This window comes from Gobius niger (assembly GCF_951799975.1).
Source record: "Gobius niger genome assembly, chromosome: 7".
Lineage (NCBI taxonomy): Eukaryota > Metazoa > Chordata > Actinopteri > Gobiiformes > Gobiidae > Gobius > Gobius niger.
In genome coordinates this window covers 34,881,052-34,901,267 of record NC_136858.1, presented here as the reverse complement: position 1 = coordinate 34,901,267, position 20,216 = coordinate 34,881,052, and the positions used below count along the sequence as shown (strand labels likewise).

The 20,216-nt window shown below is 43.5% G+C and overlaps 1 protein-coding gene across 1 annotated transcript in view; it reads right to left on the bottom strand.

Annotated features, from left to right (window-relative positions):
• Window positions 1–10,206: 10,206 nt before the first annotated feature.
• The window catches only part of adgra1b (adhesion G protein-coupled receptor A1b), a 414,503-nt gene continuing 404,493 nt past the window's right edge, over window positions 10,207–20,216 (bottom strand). The window contains exons 18-19 of the mRNA XM_079560565.1: window positions 12,980–13,075; window positions 10,207–12,725 (exon numbers count right to left, since the gene is read on the bottom strand). Coding sequence (XP_079416691.1) covers window positions 11,399–12,725; window positions 12,980–13,075 — 1,423 coding nt within the window. The 3' untranslated portion in view covers window positions 10,207–11,398. The remainder of the gene's footprint in view (window positions 12,726–12,979; window positions 13,076–20,216) is intronic.

Sequence of the window (20,216 nt, the reverse complement as noted above, 5' to 3'; positions counted from 1 at the left end):
TCGGGAAAGCACGGCTCTTCATTTTGTAGCATAGAAGACAGTGGTCAGTCAGAAATAATAATTTGGAACGCAGTGTATATTGTAAGGTGTAGTAACAACTTAGGAGCGCTTCGACGTCCGTGCAGTAAAGACGAAGTGCTCCTAAGGTATTATTAGCTTGGTCGCTTCTAACTTCACCCCCGTTTGGCTACACAGTGGAGAGGAGGAGTGGCTAAATGCTAAAAAAACATCTTCAGTCTTTTTGCGTGACTGAGCGCACATGAAAAGACCAGACAGGTACGCATCAACTCGTCTAAGCTCAGGTAGAACATATTGTATCTCAGTATGCAAAAACAGCGGTCTGTTCCTTTTGAGGGGTGACACTGCATGCCTTTTTTTCTTCAAACAAATAACTTATCTAATCTCCACAATAGGAAGTTTACACCACATTTTACAGGCTTGTACATGACAACATTTTTTGGCATTTGTTGATAGTTGGTACACTGGAAACAACGCAATCGTATCTTAAACAAAAATGACTTAAAAGTGCTTGAATTACTGGAATTTGTGCTGATTTTGAGCAGGTTTGAACTATTTAATTGCCAATGGAACAAGAATGTTTCCTTTTGACTTTTTGATCTCATCTCAAGTTTTTTCTTATTTTGAGTGTTCAAGTTAATGCACTTGATTGTAATCTGCCAGTCAAACTGTATATATAAAGTGCTTTTCATGCAAAAATGCAACACATTGTTTCATATTTTATTCAAGCGACTTCCTGCTTATTCCATTGGCTATTTCAAGACAGTCTAAACCTTCTCAATATCAGTATCATATGTCTTAAGTCAAGCACTTTTCTAGCCATTTTCCAATGTATTTTGATTCATAAAGATCCAAACCTGAAAAAACAAGATTCAATTTGCTTGCTATCTATCGTTGATTTTCTAGCTGTTCCTTTGTTTGATCAAATCAGCTTTTCTCGTGACGCCGTGCGAGGCAAATGCGGCTGTAATATTGGGCGGCACAAAAACAAATTGGAATTGAAACAAGGAATTCTTTAGCCACAAAATGTCCTAATAGTAATTTATGTTTTGACCCGCACACTCTGAAAATCACTTCGGCGGTCGCCCAGTATATTGGCGGAGTTATATCAGCTGCGTTTCTCCCCCGGGGCCAATCCGTGAGGCATCTCTCCATCTTCATTACCCTGTCACAAGGAATAAACATGATGTAGAAGCAGCGCGCGGGGAGACCGTTTTTACTCCGTCATATTTATTTCAATGATGTGTCTGTAACGGTGATAGCATGTAAACGTTTTACTGTCTCAACCGAGTGGGCCAGTGGTTGGACAGGCTGATCTTTGGGTGCTGGAAATGGCTGTTCCTTTGCTCTGTGTTGTACAAGCAGCATGTGTTTAAAAAGTCCATTGTACATCTGTATTTTGCCTAGAAGTACCTGTAAGTAAGTATGGCATCGCTGTGGGCCAACCTGACCAGCATGTTTTTGGAGCTCGGGAAACCGTAGCACCAAGAGGTAACCTGGCTAGCTGCCTTCAGTGCTCCTCTCATCCTCTCAAACGGTGCACTGCCTCCTGTCTTTGTCCCTGTTTCAGAGCGTGGTGTCCTGCACTGGTCATCTCCTCTACATCCTCCTTCTTCTTCCTCCTGTGCAACTCCCTCCGCTCCAACAGTCTTTCAGTAAACTCGTAGGGACAGAAGACATGTGTGTGGCTTAGCTGCGAGTCTTGCCCGGATACCTCCTTGTTTGTCCTTTCCTTGTTTCCTGTAGCGCCTCCTGTGACGGCTCCATTTGTGCTGCAGGTGTGGGGGGCTCTTGGTGCATCTTCAGTGTTTCAGAAGAAGTAATTTGTAGATCTCAAAATACACATGGGGGTCGACGATTTATGACTCGCGTGGTTCGCTTCACAAACAACAAACACTTGAACCGGACAAATAAAAATGAAGCACAAAGACATGAGAGTGTTGGAGATTGAATGAGCCACTGGCCTGCCCTGAACTATTGCATACTCTCGACAAATAAGAAAGAGCATATAAAAGTTTTTTTCTTCTTCAACTTAACACTTTTCAGCAATAGGAGCCCTTTTGTGAAAATTGGTCAAATAATATACATTTACAATGTCAGTAATGACCTAAAATGGGAACCCCTCTCTTCCGGCTCTGTTCCCTTTTTTCTAAGTACTATTATTTTCAAAATGAGCCGTGTCCCAAAGAAATCCATCTTTAGAAGTAGGGGACTTTTGGCACGGTTTTGCTCACAATGTGCTTGTGAATTTATCTCTTTTTTCCAATAGAGGTTCATAAGAGCATTTTGGACAGAGTATCCAGTTTTAATAGACATTTTCATTTGGAAACGTTACTGTTTCATTTGGCTAGGTGAGAGTGGATCCACTTAAACATAGATTTTTCCACTCCTGAATATCATCCTCTTTAAACTAGACCTAATAGTTTTATATGTTTAGCTTTTCTAGAAAATTCTTTCATACATTTTTTAACACCTTCTCTTTTGACTCATGAGATTTCAAGCATTAATTACTTGATGATCTGATCCACCCAAAAGCAAGAGGCCTATACATTTGACGACAAAAGATGAAGCATCTGAAGACAGGAGTGAAAGGTCCTCTAGTCTAGTTGACAATTTGAAAATCTCTACTACAATGGAGATTTTCTGGATGGATGAGAGCTTGAAGCAACATTTTGTACAAATATGTTAATTATGTTTATTTATTTTAATCCTCTGAAGTGTCTCAATTCTCCGTTGACCTGCTAACTACAAACATAATACTCTTCACTCTTTGGAGCCAGAAGACTGTGAACCGCAGCAGCCAAATTTCTGTGTTCACACTAGTGACAATCGGGCCCTTTGTGATCACTACAAAGCCACTGAAGGCGCATCAATCAAAACCAGCAAAAGAAAAAAAGCGCAAATATTTTCACAATCATCATTCACCAGAACAAAGAATGATTATTCCAAGTGAGGACTTCATTTGGCAGTTTTCCCTTTTGGCATTCTGCTGTTAAACATTATGTTGGGGAATAAAGTGGAATGGTTTATACTGTAGTTGCATATAGGACAGTACACAGTACATACTACAAAAAGCTTCAACATGACATTGGACGAAATGAAGGACTAAATATTCTCCCCTAAATAGATAAGGAGATTACATAAATGAAAGAAGGGGAGATCAGATACCACGTTACTTACACACTACTATTCTGAGAGTGCCAGCAATGGTTTAAATACCTTCATCTGCTAAATTTGGGAGGCAAATCTGTCCCACATTTATGCATATAAAAGTGTGTAAAGTTCATGGACACAACAACAGGCGTTGCTCAGGCGGGATCAGTCTTCACCTTTAAAGCAGACATATCATGCAAAGTGGACTTTTTGAGCCATAAACCATGTTATAAAGTCATACCTGGAGGAGTATTTCACTATATTTACCCAGTTTTGAGTTCCTCGGGTAATCTTCTTCTTCTTCTATGGTGTCAGCACTTTGTTCTGTACTTCCTGAATATAATTGTGACTGTTAATTACACCCTGAACACATTTTTAAAGCCCACAATATATCGGTTCTGAGCAGTTCAGTGTGTTTATTATGCCGTGCTGAAGCTGTAAACCACAGCATGAATTGAAACTGAAAGTTAGTTTTTAAATAAGTTAATCCCACAGCAGGAGGAGCCTGTCTTCACCAGCTCTGCATTTCTTTGTCTTACAGAGGCATGATTTCAAATGATAAAATATCAATGCTGAGGCACCAAAATAATGTTTAATCTCTATTTTCAAGCCCCATATGCATGATATGTACACTTTAAAGAGATCGTCTGTAAGAGTACGGAGAGATAGACATAATTCAAAAGTAAACAGCAAGTCCCGCCCCCGTCCCGATTGGACCCGGGAGCCACTCCTAGTTTGCAAAATGAAAAAAAAAACACAAACCAAAACAGAAAGTAAACAATCAAGCTCCCTCCTCCTTCTCTCCTGATCGGACCTGACAGGCCAGTTCACAGGAAAGCTCGTTTCATTGGTCAAAGTGATCGCCCGGATTATGATTAGTTGCCAAAATCAGTGAAAGATGGATTTTAGAAAAACTACGATCATTTTTTTAATATTACTTTCGCTACGTCAAAGGTCGGACCCAGGCGCTCAATTATACACAATCTGTTACATTTGTAAAACATTTAAACTTTTTCTGACTATCATTTTATCGCTCGCGAAAGAACACCGCTCTCAACCTTTCTGTATCATAGAAGTATGGACTTTCTAACAGGCGCAGGTCCCCACAGACGCTGAGGGGTGACTGCCCTTGCCTTGCAGCGAGAAGGTCCGGTATTTGATTCCTGAAGCATGTGAGCCTTCCCGTGTGACGTTTGGACGTTCTCTCCATGTCTCAGTGGGTTTCCTCCAACCTAAAACACGCACAATAGGGTGAAACCTCAAGCGAGATACTCCTGACCACTGATTTATTGTAGCTCAAGATCTGGAGGTGGATCCCGTGGTGCTGAACTGCAGCCGTCCACCGCTCCTGGCATGTTGCCCCAGTGACATTGAAGGATAGGTCTAAATCCAGAAATGCACAACAATAATGAGTGACTTACCTTACCTTAGTATAGGCCATTGACAACAGACAGAAGATCTTATTCTATATGATAATAAAGCTGATATTTTTCCCCCCACATTTTTGAAAGATGGATATGTACAAGACATGGCGCATTAGGTTTTAGTGTTTGGTTTGCCACTTAACTTTACAGCACAGTAATAACATGGAAAGAGGATGGAAATAGCATGCTAACTCGAGGAATATTGCCTTTTTCCGTGCTGTCTCTATGATATTACCAAGACAATACTCACCATGTTTATTGATAAAGAAGGGTTGTTGTTATGGAAAACTATACCAACATCGTACGTGATAATTGAGTCTTTACAGTTCAGGATTAATGACAAAATAGTGTTACCGCGTTCCAAATTCTAATGCAAATTGTATTCCAGTGTAAAAAAAAAAGTTTTTCAAATAAACTCATGTGTGGTATCGTGTCTCATGGCTCTTGGAATCACTGACATTAATCTCAGAGACCTGGGATGATAAGTTGTCAGGTTAAACCCAGTTAAGGGAAAAACTACTGAAAAAGAATGTTCCACATTATTAAGCGGACCATCATATTCAAGCAATATGGGAAAGAAAAAGGATCTCTCTGGTGATGAAAAGTGTGACATAGTTTAATGCTTTGGTCTAGGTATGAAAACCTTCGATATTTCATAAAAGATTAAGCTTAATCATCGTACTGTTAAGAGATTTGTGGCTGATTCTGGTGTTAGCCAAGCTCACCTCCATCATGGACAACACCTCCCATCCACTGCACGGGACTGTAGAAGAGCTGTGCAGCTCTCTCAGTGGCACACTGAGACACCCTCAGTGCAGGACTGAGCGCTACCACAAAGCCTTCATCCCCACTGCTGTCAGACTGTGCAATAAGACTGTAAAGTAACATGTGCAATAATCTCTGTATCAGCTACACTTTATTAACTCTGAGTGATCTTCTTGAACGCCAACTGTAACAAGTGAATTTCTCCTTTGTGAGATCAATAAAGGATTATCTTATCTTATCTGATTCAGAGCACACATGGGTTTTGTGGAGATAAAGGCACAATGAGGACGGTTTCTGCCAGACAATACATGAGATTAAGAGAACAGCTGCTACAAAATGGCAAACAGGTATTTGAAGCTGCTGGTGCCCCTGGAGCAATGGCCGCTGGCTGCCCTGCTTTTTGACCACAAACGTGGGGGCCGCCATTGCTCCGCCGTTGCTGCAGTACCTCCATATCGCCGCTAGGCCCCCATTGAAAAGCATTGGACTTTAGACACGTTAAAAACTACTTTAAAGCCTGGTTTCAATTGTTTCAACGCTAGACGAGGCTAGATCTTCCTCCTGAGATAACGCTGGGTTAATAACAATATATGAAACCAGGCTGGTTTTCGTAATATGATTTTTTGAAATCTCGTATTTAATGAGGCTCGGACTGTTAGCATTGGAGCAGCGCGAGCTACACGTCACGCAAGGGCCGAGTCTACGGTGAAAATCCCGCCCGTATGTCCTTTTTAGGAACATGCTTCGTCAGAGCTGGGGAGGGGGAGCCTGTAAATCCGCCATGAATTGCCCCACGGCCGTGGTCATTCTGGTAAACGGGGAGGAGTGAGCATAAGACGTCCATTATTTTCTACAGTCTATGCCCTGGAGTCTCCCGAACATCAAGTTGTAGGACCCTCCAGATGCTTGCGGTGTATTGAAACGATGAGTTGCATAATAATTTAGAACAGTAGATTTAGAGTTTTTTTTACTATATTTATTTTTGAAAAAAATACTCACTGGGAGGTTTTTTCAACCACATTAAAATGATCCTCTAAGAGTTAAAGACTTGAAAATTATGCTGACTGTCATTTGAGTTGACAGTTTAGAAAATCAGAGAAAAATGTAATTTACATAATAGTTTGAAACGTGGTGTAAAAAACATACTATGACAGTTTTAGAAACAATACTATTTCCATCCTAAAACCACTCTGTTATTGCGCTGTAACGTCCTACCAGTTTTACAATCATTGTAAACCTGGAAACAGAAGAAACTCTATTAAACATAGGACCATTCCAGTTTTCTCCGATCTTCTCGATTCTGCACTGTTCACACACACAAAAAAGAACCCAAACAGGATCTCGCCGGTTGCATGGTGAAAAAATACATTTATTGGAATCTGTGTCAATGTAGAAAAAAGTGAAAAGTGGCTTTAGGTTTTGTCACAGTACCACAGGCGAATGCTCGGACAGAACGGAAATGACCTGCAGCCCGCGAACACATCATCTCTGACAGCGGAAAGCTCAGGCTGCTCCTAAACGCACCGACAGCAAACACACACATTGTAGTAGCAGTAACACAGGACTCTCAGGGTCACCACAAGCTTTAGATAGAAGCTGCATTAGGCCATGTCCAAACTAATGCCATACTTTGTTTTTCTTTAATTCGAAGGACAGTAAAAATGAGTTATGGTTGTGCTGAAGGCGAGACACGATCAAACGCTTTTGAGAGTGACATCAATATTTGCCTTCTGATAATCCCACGGACAGGGTAGTGTAATGTCCAATTAAAGGCCACTCTTCTGGGCCTTTAGGACTCTGAAATCTGAATTTAATACAATGATATAGCTTCAATCAGATGTCTTACCTACTACACTTTCCCCCCATATATTTCGGCTCGGAAATGGCACTCAAAATACCCACTTTGTATCTTCGTTTTAGGCCTAACTCCCCAAACACACTACGCTCTTTGCAAATCCCATGATTGTAAAATAAAATGAAGGATGCTGTGTCAAGGATTTATAGCGGCAAACTCTATAAGAAAATAGCAGGGACCAATTTCACGATACGGCTATTTCGAAAGTGGCAGCGGACTTGAAACCTGCAAATACACTGCCAGACCCAAAAAAAAAAGAAAAAAAAGAGTCTGAGAACTGTTCTGATCTTGGGTTGCTGCTGTTCATCAGGTATAGGTTCAGCAACACTATGTGCCCAAAGATCGAGATCAGCTGAACATCCTGAACGACCAGGTTATTCCATCAATGGATTTCTTTCTTCCCTGATGGCACGGGTGCATTCCAAGATGACAGCGCCAGGATTCGTCATTTTCACGCGTGGATTGGCTACCGCAGAGTCCAAACCTCAACCCCATTGAGAATCTTTTGGGATGGGCTGGAGAAGGCTTTGCGCTGTGGTCCCGCTCTCCCATCCTCAATACAGGATCTTGGTGAAAAATTAATGCAGCAACACCGGATCTTTTGATGTTGCAGAGGCTTTTCGAAACAATGCCACAACGGACGTGTGCTGTGATCAAAGCTCAAGGCGGTTCAACGAAATAGCAGAGCCGATATAACCTTTTTGGGACAGGCAGGCGATGGGAAAGGCGACTGGGCTTTCATAGGATGGGAAAGACCAGTCGCTCCCTGATTGGCCAGTCACTGACATTAGAGCCAATGATGAGTGGAGCTCCAAACATGACATCACCTCAACAAAACAATGCTTGCTTAAACTAATCCAAACTAACCCTATACCTAATCCTGACCTGAAGGATAGTGGAGTTTACAAAAGGTGTCTTTCAGGCGTTAGTACGAATCTGACCAATCAGGGGGTTGATATGCAAATGTGACCTTTCCCATCCTAGGAAAAAAGAGATTGGAGATGCCACTGGTCAAGGAGAAGTCTCTGAGGTGTCTCCTGGAGATAAGGCGAGTCTCTAGGTCGTCTCGGTGAAAACAAACAGGTTTCCAGCTAGTCTCCAGACCGGCTACACGGGCCCCTTGTATGTGTGCAGTCAATCCGAGATCCGGCCAGTCCGGCAATGTCTCCGCAGCTCTCCTCCAGTGAGATAGGCCCTTTACTACCGCCCTGGAAGCAGTTCACCACCATAAATCATCATTACTGTCAAAGTTTAATCACATTACTTTGGACATGGCATGAACATGACTAATTGTGATACTGTTACAAATCCTTTCTCTTCAGTTTCAGACACAGGGGCCACTGACTGCACCCTCCAAAGTTCACCAGAGCCCGCGTCCAACGATCAAGCTTGGGCTGCTGTTTTGACTCATAGCTTATGGGCCTATTATTCATCTAAAACCCCGTTTAGTCTGTCTCCAGTAGCCCAGTGCAATGCTATGAGCAGCATGCATCACCCTGGAAAAGTACAGGGCTTTATCCACTATTCGAATGTGTAGGGAGAGTGTGTATTATTTCTTTTTTTTTTATCCCCAATTTTAAGCAGTGACAAATACTAACTCCAGACATTATGATGGGTAGTGCATTTCTATTTGCGATGTGACAGAATACAACACATGGTGGGTCTGCATACTTCATGTCGTCAAATAAAAATGGCAAAACAGGAAACACTGAAACCATACATTTCTAAACTCAGATACTGAGTAGTAACATTAAGAGGTCAGTTTTTTTTTTCCATATCTTTCTTTACACATATTTTTTTATTCTTAAATATCTTCATAAATCTCATATAAAATAATTAGGAACCAATTCTATATACACAGACACGAGTGCACAGGGCGGAGAAGAGATGGCGTGCATGCCGAGAGTTTGCACAGATTTGAGCCTGGAAAATACAACTCATCATCCACAAAACAAACAAGTGCTTCATATTCAATACAATCCCCGCGGAGGGGAAACCTAACCTTCACTTTAATGAGAAAACAACCTCGGCCTTGGTCGACTCTAAAAGCGCAGATGAATCTGTGATGATTTCTTGAGCTAGAAGGACTGTATGTAAAATGGACAGCGCTGAACTGAAGACATTCCTTCAGCTTTGTGGCTATAATTACTTCTTTTCATTTTTATTTAGTCATGTTTTAGTCGACGAAAATATCTGGACTGGATTTTAGTCATAGTTTTAGTCTCATTCACTCTCATTAAATTAGTTTTAGTCCAATTTTAGTCGGCAAAAATACTACTTTGACAAAAATTATGACGAAATGAACACTGGTCAAATTCTGTCATGTAGCATCAGGAAGGTGAAGATGCTCATACTTTTGAAAAGCATGTGGCTCTCCAAGCTACTTGTTTACCCTAATTTCATGCATTACCTGAAAACCCTGTCCTATATAGATTTGATATATCATTATTTTGCCAATCTGAATATCACTGTATTTCAATCGTGGTTTACATGCCCCTCACCTGACCTCCTTTACATGAGATATCACTGTCAATAAACAAATAAAAAATGTATTTAATAATCTAAAACCTAAATGAACTTGCATGCCGTGTGGATTATTCAATATGCATCTCCACCAGTGCTCTGTTGGCTCTATTGTTGAAACGTATCCAAAGCATTTCCATTTGATTCAATAAGATATGCAATCTCGATGTAGAGTAAAAATTCAAAATGGCAGGCAGGCTGTTAGCTTCCTCCAGTGCTGCCCTACATTTGACCCTGAGGGCTGTGAGTGCATCTCTAAAGCTGGGGGTCTTAAATAAAGCTCTGTACTTTGACGGAGCAGGGGCTGTGCGCTGTGGAGAACTATCCAGATGACGCAGGTTTGTACACAGAGCTGCAGCTATTGTAAGCCTCACAACAGAAGTTGAACTATAGGTTGAACTATAGGTTCCCATAGGGTTAGGGTTATGCAATGCCGGCGATTTCTAGGCGCAAGAATTGGTTGGGAAAATGCGTATGGCGTGTATTGCACCGTCCATTTTACATACAATCCAGGCGAAACTTAACTTGTGGGAAGCGTGTGGTCGACAAAATGAATCATGGCAAGCTGCAGCAGTCTTATCGGGTCAAGGCAAATCATTTGTTTACACTAGAAAGAAACATTTAGCTTCATACAACAACAGCATGCATGCTTTGGGGATCAATAAAATTGAAAATAAAAGTGAAATAAACATGTAGGAATTCAACAGCTTCCTGCCATGTGCGAACAGCTGATGTTTAAAGGTATTTTGACACAGGCAGTTTTTCTCGATCATCACCCGCCCCTTCAGCTGTTGGCCCGGGCTTGGTTTTGTGATGGAAAGAAAGGGGGGGGGGGGGGGGGACAATTGTTTGGCAATCAACTTCGTGAAAAACCTGGCTATCTGTTGCACAGTGTTACCAACTGAATAAATAAAACGCTTCATCCACAAACGGAATGGCAGAGACTCTCTTTTCACAACCACTGTCGCTGTTTTTACTCCCCTCAGAAGAAAACGGAAAACACCAGTGAAGACATCATACAGACAGTACGATCAATAGAAACCTGGAATAGGATGCCCAATCTTTTCATAGAGTGACAATTTTTATACCTGGCATCCACACATCTCTTGCAAGCGACAGTATCTTTGTATAGTATTTAGAAAAGAAAAAAAAAGGAAACTAGTATTTATTCACAGTTGCTTGACTGAAATGACAAAAATACCCATGGAGTCTAAAATTGCTGGTTTAGTTTTCTAAAACGTGGATGCCAACAGTTTGTTAAAGTACTGGAGGTGTCAGATTATTGTGGTCCATAGAGTAAAAAATCTTGCAGCGAGTTGCCTTGAGCACTAACACACAGACTCACACACACACCATCCATGTTCTGAATATATATAGATCTGTAGTAATATGAGCGTTTGGAGATACCTTCAGTAACAGCTGATGACACTTCACAAATTCATCTGAATGGAAGAGATTCTGGTCCATTGATGTAACAGCGCCCCCTAGTGAGCACTAATTTCTTTACTGTACAGTAAAACGGTACACAGAAAAACATGACGTGAAAATAAAATATTCCACACTGATTGTGATAATTCCTCCATCTTTAAATCCGTTAAAAGGGAGGTGAGGGTTATATTTGGCGGGAGATTTGGGTATATTCCACAAGAGAGCGCCCCGACTACACAGTAGTTTCGTTCTTCCAAGGCCCAGTGCGTATATTCCCCGTGCTGTCTGATGTGTACAGCAGTCCTTCGTGTAGTCCACCCTTTAGTATCCCGTTCTGATTGGGCGGGTTCTGAGGAAAAGATTGTCTGCGCGGCGCATGCATCTCCAGATGGTGATGAGTGGCCTCCTCCTCTGCCACTTTCCCACAGCCGCACAGGAACATGCCAGTGTCTGCCTCGGCCGGGCACAGCGAGGGGAACAGGTCTGCTTTGGCGCAGCAGATGTGCCGGTGGCAGGGGTTGTGGCAGGCGGTGTGGCAGCTGTGGTGAGCCTCGTGCTCGTGGATGTGGGGACAGATATGGGCGTGGCGCTCGTGTGTGCTGTGAGGGCTGTCAGTGTGAGAGCTGTGTACGCTGCCTGCGTCTGCACTGGAGGAGATGTGGTAGGCGTACTCCCGGTCGCCTCCACACGGGGCAGCAGTGGGCCTGCGGCTCAAGCTGCGGCTCTTAGTCCTGCTGGTCTTTAGACAGGGGTGCAGCTGGATGCCGGGCCGGTAGCCCTCGGGGTCTGAGTGCAGCAGGACGTGAGTGGCTCCAGGCTCCTCATCCAGCAGCTGTGTAGTGTGCAGCGCAGCACAGCAGGGGGCGACAGGCGCTACACACGTCACATGGTTCTGGTGTTTACAATGGCAGCTTAGCAGAGCCTTACAGGCCGTGGCATCATGGTGGCAGTGGCCGTGACATGGCATGTGCCCCGTGGTGTCGCCGTTTACGTTGACCTTGGGCCGAGCCGGAGTGGGACCCTGGGGGGCGGGGCCGGCATTTTCACGGCGACTGGGGCAGCAGGAGCACCAGCAGTGCCACACGTCATCGCGCTTGGCACAGTGATGGATGAGGATGAAGAGACCAAGCGTGACGGAGAAGGCACCGTACAAACAGCTGAAGATCATGTCCAGGAAGTGCCCCTGTGACACGGCCAGCGCCCCGAACGTCCATGTGGCCAGGAACAGGAAGAGCGTAAAGGCGGCGGTTCGCAGCTGTGCCTTGAATGAGTGCTCATTGGCCAAAAGTGCAGGGTTAATCGGTATACCTGGACAGCCGGCGGGACAGTGACTCCCAGGGGCTGGTGCCCCGGGCTCTGCTCCCTGGTGGCAGTGAGGAGGTACATCCACAGCAGCCAGTCGCTGCTGCTCCTCTGACAGAGTCTTTAGCTCATACTTTTTCTCTGGGTGCTTCCGCAGTTGGATGAAGGTGCAGATGAAGTAGATGCAGGTGACCAGGACGATGAAGGCGACGGGGCCGAAGAAGGCCCCCAGACTGGGCTCCCAGGCCATCCAGCAGCTGTGCAAAGAAGGACAGGAGTCAGTCATGCACATTATATGTATGGTTTAAACATGACTATGGGTACAGTTGGACTTCTTGGTTAGAAGTGAAAAATCATGTGTGAATATGTTAATGTATACAGCCAAATACTTGATACAGTAAACACTGGTGTTAGATTTATTCAAATGGCCTCACAGTGAAAAGCTGAAGCCATAGTTCCTGTGAAATATGATCAGATTTGACCTTGAGATCAGGTGTAAATGCAGACTTACTATGGTGCTTGCTCCCCACTGCCATAGTTGTCTATATTGACGGCTGCCGTGACCCCACAGATGATGAGGGGCACTCCACCACTGACTAAATAAAATCTGTGGAGAGAGGGAGAGAGAGAGCACAAGTCAGATACATACAGCCCTTCAAAATCATCCTGCAGTCTTTATCTAATATCTGGATTACGACTGTAAAATGTGCCAGAGTAATAGCATTAGACAAGGCCAAAGGAGATGCACAGATAAAGTGACGGATACATTTTTTTTCTTTTTTTTGCAGTCAAACAGCCCTTTGTTGCTCCAATACGACGGCACTTCAACTTGAAGTACCAAATATTGAGGAACAGAGAAAACAGCAGGCTGAATTTGAGTCATCATTCTGTTTGGAGTGGCATTGTGCAGGTGTGATCACAGCTACAGCCTGTTCCCCAGCTCCAAACCAAAGTGTACATTCAATATAACAACAAATGTGCTTCAGAAGCACCTGCTGTTGAGGCAGCCAGACTCAACAAAGCAGAATATTTTTTTCCCCCCCAAAAAAATTGTCTTATGAACTAGGTTGTTTTCGACGTTTTGGTTGTTTTTGAAGATGCTTAACCTTTCATCTCAGAGGCTTTCTCAGTTCTTCAGGGTCTTTTAGAAAATGGCCAGCCTAGCGTCACACAAGTAGAGAAGTAAAATAAATCCCTGTGTGCAAACCAGAAGAACTAGATCACTTTTTAATGCTTTAAAATCAGCTACCATTATCTACAAGTCTTTACATAGAAATGTAGATGTATAACAACAAAAAACAGACTGAAATGGAAAATTAAAAGATACTGTTGCAATGGTTTTGTAAAGGACTTGATAATGATGACAACACTCCTCGGACACAGTAGGTTGTGTCAAACATTTTACCCAAAGTGGACTATCTTGCCAAATTACAACAGTATTGTCTTGGGCTGGACTGGAACTGCCAACCTTAGTTACAAGAAGACCACTCTACCTGTTGAAACACAATTTTATGGAAAAGAACACTCAACTCAACACAGTTTTCGAGGGTCATGGACAATACATCACCAAACACAATATCCAAGAAGCAACAAACTTCCCGAACTTTGCTCTTGTAGGCCTACATCACAAAATATTGCTCAAGTCCTGCGAACATAGAGACTCATAAAAGGAAAATGTATAAATCCACAGAAATGTATTGTATTACACGAGGTCGAAAACAGCTTGAAATGCCGGTTAAACCGACATCTTGTAAACCCTTAACAAGAGTGTGAGATTAAAGCAGTGCGAGACAGAGAGTAGATAAACAGGATGCGCGGTTAATCCCAGCACCTCCATCGCAGACGCCGCTTCCTTAAGCTTTTTAATGCAAGTCTGCGGGGAGTGCAAAGCCTTGTTTTTTAAAGATGCTAAAACGATTAGCCGCGATGCGCACGTGATTAAGTGGTGGAGAGAACTCATAGCTCGACGGGGAGATTCATACAGCGCCGCGTGTCTCTGGTGCTAAAGTCATTTACGCGCTTATTGCACGCAACTGAGAGATCACAAATACTGGGAGAAATAGTGACTGTTTGTTTTGTTGCATGTTTATAGACCTTCAGTGCAGCTCTGGGCATAAGGCGAGGAAAACGTGTCGACTCTGATTACTCCCATTTGAGATGTTGTAGTTTCAGTGATACAATGCAATACTTCATTCATGACTTTCTATGACTGTTCATGGCTTTATCGATCTTTGGTTGGGGGGAAAAGAAGTCTCACACAAGAGTATTAATAGACATAAACCACTTGCTTCCTTCCACTCACAAGGGGGCAAGAGTCATGAGGACATCGTGAGCGTCGATTGGCGTTCATCTATTATTCAACTGGCTTTATTGTCAATTCTATCGCACATGCAGAGACGTTTTGTTACTCCTAAATTCTTAAAGCTGTGGCAATCAAATTATTTTCTGGAAATAAGAGTAAACTTGTTTCGGCACCATAGATCTACATCGTGTTATCAGTCATCTTGAGTCTCTCTCTCTAAAACCAAAAAATCAGGTTAGAAATCTAGGAGTAATCATGGACTCAGACCTGAACTTAAACAGCCACATCAAAGCAATAACATCAGCAGCTTTTTACCATCTGAAAAACATTGCTAAGATCAGAGGAATAGTGTCAAAACCAGACCTAGAGAGACTTATCTATGCATTTGTCTCCAGCAGGTTAGACGACTGTAACGGCTGCTCACTGGCCTCTCTAAACGAGCTATCAGAGCTACAGTACATCCAGAACGCTGCTGCTCGAGTCCTGACAAGAACCAGGAAATACGACCATATTAGTCCAGTGCTCCGGTCTCTGCACTGGCTTCCTGTCACTCAGAGAATAGACTTTAAAACAGCTCTGCTTGTGTACAAGTCTTTTCATGGTTTAGCACCAAAGTACATCTCTGACATGTTAGAGCCGTATGAACCATCTCGGGCCCTGAGAACTTCAGGGAGGGGCCTCCTGGTGGTTCCCAGAGTCAATAATAAACACGGTGAGGCTGCGTTTCAGTTTCATGCAGCTAAAATCTGGAACAGTCTTCACGAGGATGTGAGACAGGCCCCAACTCTGACCATGTTCAAATCCAGGCTGAAAACAGTTCTTTTTACCAATGCATATGACTGAAAGTATTTTATCTGCACTCTCGCTTTTTACTGTAATTGATTAATTTTTGTTGTTGATGTTTTTATTGATTCTATTTGCTTTCTTGTATTTATGCAACTGTGAAGCACTTTGAATTGCCTTGAGTATGAATTGTGCTCTACAAATAAACTTGCCTTGCCTTGCCTTGCCTTGCCTTGCCTTGAACGTGACATTTGTGAAAGGAAAATAGACCCGTGTGTGCTGTTGTGTGTCAAAATATACAACGCATTTTGCTCCAGCGCAAAGCGGGAAGTCAGGGGCCAAATTAGCGCAGCGTTAGCATCGGTGGTCTGCCTCGTTCACTCTGTCTCGCTACGAATTCCAGCTGAGACGTGCTTCTAATTAACTCCAGTGAAAAATCCGGATGTGTGCGGGAGGGTCTGTGAGAGCTGCAAACGGATTTAGATTTGACCTATTCTGCCGATAACATTCACGGTTTATTCGGTATAGTGCAGTTTTAAGAGACAATCGTGACAAAACACTGCAGCGATATCAAATACTCATGTAGAGTATATAGTGTACACAATGAGGGGGCAAGAAACAATATTTTATTATTTACTATTTCCACCATCATGTTTGGCCATGTTGTGCACACAGAACAATCTCTCTCTAAATGCGGAGAAGACAAAAGAGATTGTTGAGGACCTTCGAAGAGCGCGGGTCCAGCTCCTCTAACAATCAACGGTGCTGCAGTGGAGAGGGTGACCAGCACTAAGTTCCTGGGTGTGCACATCACAAAGAAGCTCTCCTGGACCATGCACACTACATCACTGGTCAAGAAGAGTAATCAGCGTCTCTACTTTCTCCGCAAGTTGAGAAGAGCCAGAGTCCCAGCCTCTGTTATGTCCAGGGACTATAGAGGGACTATAGAGAGCATCCTGACCAGCTCCATCACTGTGTGGTTCTTCTACAGAGGGACTATAGAGAGCATCCTGACCAGCTCCATCACTGTGTGGTTCTTCTACAGAGGGACTATAGAGAGCATCCTGACCAGCGCCATCACCGTGTGGTTCTTCTACAGAGGGACTACAGAGAGCATCCTGACCACCTCCATCACTGTTTGGTTCTTCTACAGAGGGACTATAGAGAGCATCCTGACCAGCTCCATCACTGTGAGGTTCTTCTACAGAGGGACTATAGAGAGCATCCTGACCAGCTCCATCACCGTGTGTTTCTTCTACAGAGGGACTATAGAGAGCATCCTGACCAGCCCCATCAATGTGTGGTTCTTCTACTCTACAGAGGGACTATAGAGAGCATCCTGACCAGCCCCATCAATGTGTGGTTCTTCTACAGAGGGACTATAGAGAGCATCCTGACCAGCGCCATCACCGTGTGGTTCTTCTACAGAGGGACTACAGACAGCATCCTGACCAGCGCCATCAATGTGTGGTTCTTCTACAGAGGGACTATAGAGAGCATCCTGACCAGCTCCATCACCGTGTGTTTCTTCTACAGAGGGACTATAGAGAGCATCCTGACCAGCCCCATCAATGTGTGGTTCTTCTACTCTACAGAGGGACTATAGAGAGCATCCTGACCAGCTCTATCACTGTGTGGTTCTTCTTCAGAGGGACTATAGAGAGCATCCTGACCAGCTCCATCACCGTGTGTTTCTTCTACAGAGGGACTATAGAGAGCATCCTGACCAGCCCCATCAATGTGTGGTTCTTCTACTCTACAGAGGGACTATAGAGAGCATCCTGACCAGCTCTATCACTGTGTGGTTCTTCTTCAGAGGGACTATAGAGAGCATCCTGACCAGCTCCATCACAGTGTGGTTCCTCTACAGAGGGACTATAGAGAGCATCCTGACCAGCCCCATCAATGTGTGGTTCTTCTTCAGAGGGACTATAGAGAGCATCCTGACCAGCTCCATCACAGTGTGGTTCCTCTACAGAGGGACTATAGAGAGCATCCTGACCAGCCCCATCAATGTGTGGTTCTTCTACAGAGGGACTATAGAGAGCATCCTGACCAGCGCCATCACCGTGTGGTTCTTCTACAGAGGGACTACAGACAGCATCCTGACCACCTCCATCACTGTTTGGTTCTTCTACAGAGGGACTATAGAGAGCATCCTGACCAGCTCCATCACTGTGAGGTTCTTCTACAGAGGGACTATAGAGAGCATCCTGACCAGCTCCATCACCGTGTGTTTCTTCTACAGAGGGACTATAGAGAGCATCCTGACCAGCCCCATCAATGTGTGGTTCTTCTACTCTACAGAGGGACTATAGAGAGCATCCTGACCAGCCCCATCAATGTGTGGTTCTTCTTCAGAGGGACTATAGAGAGCATCCTGACCAGCTCCATCACAGTGTGGTTCCTCTACAGAGGGACTATAGAGAGCATCCTGACCAGCCCCATCAATGTGTGGTTCTTCTACAGAGGGACTATAGAGAGCATCCTGACCAGCGCCATCACCGTGTGGTTCTTCTACAGAGGGACTACAGACAGCATCCTGACCAGCGCCATCAATGTGTGGTTCTTCTACAGAGGGACTATAGAGAGCATCCTGACCAGCCCCATCAATGTGTGGTTCTTCTACAGAGGGACTATAGAGCATCCTGACCAGCGCCATCACTGTGTGGTTCTTCTACAGAGGGACTATAGAGAGCATCCTGACCAGCTCTATCACTGCGGAATCTACGTGTCAGTTCCAGTCGACTGAGGAACAGTTTCGTACATAGGGCCATCGGGAAGCTGAACTCACATTGATCTGAATTACAGTTCAATGTGGAATTAAATGGTATCAGTTGTGTGCTGCGAAAACATTGCAAACAAGATTTTTGGATGTTTTAGTCCTATTAAAGCACCACAGTTTTAAAAGCTTAGTTACACATTATTTAACTGGATTCTAATGTTAAAAAGCTAAAAACTAAAGGGCACGGCCAGAAAGACTTTGGCAAAACATTAATGAATGCTGACATCTCCCCGTATTATACTTTGGGGGACACTTGAAGAGTCAAAGTGGATTCATATCAACTGTCCTCATTTGCCAAAAGGTTTTTCAAAAAACACAGACTTCAATATCAAATCTGACCGGGATAAACGGGTTAAAAATACAGTATGTATGATACGTTCTGCTATTGCTTTCTTGTGAAGCAATTCCATCCCATGTTTGTGAAAAAGTTTCCTTTCTCTAATACTGATCATTGCTCCCAAAACTCAAGATGCCACTGAACACATCAGGCCATTTACAATCAAACCATAAAGAAGCCAATCCACTACCATCACTGCAATATTCTCCAGAAGTATAACTAAACTCAAACTAACTTTCAAATGTCTCAATAATCTGCACCTGAGGGTCAGTTCATTTATACAGAGATGAAACAGAGGCTCCATTAGTCACAACTGCACAGTTCCTCACCACAAGACTGCATTTGGTCAGAATGCTTTTACATATAAAAGTGCAAAGTTGTGGAACTCATTACCCACAGAACTTAAAACCAATGCTGAGTTTAAAACATTCACTTCTCGAGTTAAGTCTTGGCTGAAATTGCAACAGGAATACCCATTTGTGAATAGCACTGAGCCTGTGTACGTGAATGATTTATATGGTGTGTATATAGGAAGGTTTTTAGGATGAAATGGAAAATTTGAATGTAGTGTAGAAAGGCCCCACTAGCTCTAAACTCTTTTTGCATAGCATCAGCTCCGAGCTTGTTTTGTACTATTGCAGTGTCTTTTAGTCGTAAATCGTTTTGTCAACAGGATGCTTAACCTGACAGATCTGCCCTGACAGATCTCTCCTACTGTGTTGAAACCCGCTTGGTTACCAGAACATGATCAGATGACATGACGTGGACGAGAGAAACAGTTTATAAGGGAAGACACGCACATCCACAATTCTCAGCCAGTGTGCAGGATCCAAAAAACAGTACTGTGAAAAAATAGAAAAGATCTGCAAAGGGGGGTCTAGTCATAGTCTGATGAAGGGCTAAGACCCCGAAACGTTACTGCCAGTGAGAGCAATACAGTAATTGGCGAGAATACAGTTGTGCTGATCTTTTCTATGGACAAGAGAAACACCCTCAACTCAAATAATCACCTCATAGAATATTAGACCTGCCAAGTACCCGGATTATGATCGTTTCAGGACTAAACTGAATCTAAAATATATCAAAATCAGGCCAAATTGAGTCTAAACTGGGTGTCAGCCTCGTCTAAAGCAGAAGGAAATGCCTCTAAATGCATTAATGAAGCAACAATGAAAGTATCTAGCATTTCAGATTACCTGGAGGAGTCCAAATACCACCAGAGGTACATTTACTGCAGCTTGAAAACCACTGCTGTAGACAGGCCTAATTTGCTTGCCCGGATGGGAATGTGTTCAAGTGTATTTTTAAACAAAGCTCTTGAACTGTCGAAGGGAAGACGCCAATCACGTCCCGCCTCTTCCTGTCCTGTCCTTGTCATCCACTTTGCCATTCCTCAATATGCTATTTCCTGTTCAATCTCCATGTCTACCTCCGCCGTAACCTTTCTCTCCTCGGCTTCACTTTACAAGCCTTTCCCTTCCTTCTCTCTCTCTCTCTCTCCCCTGCTCGGTCGCAATCTGTCCTCCTTCACAGAGCAGCCG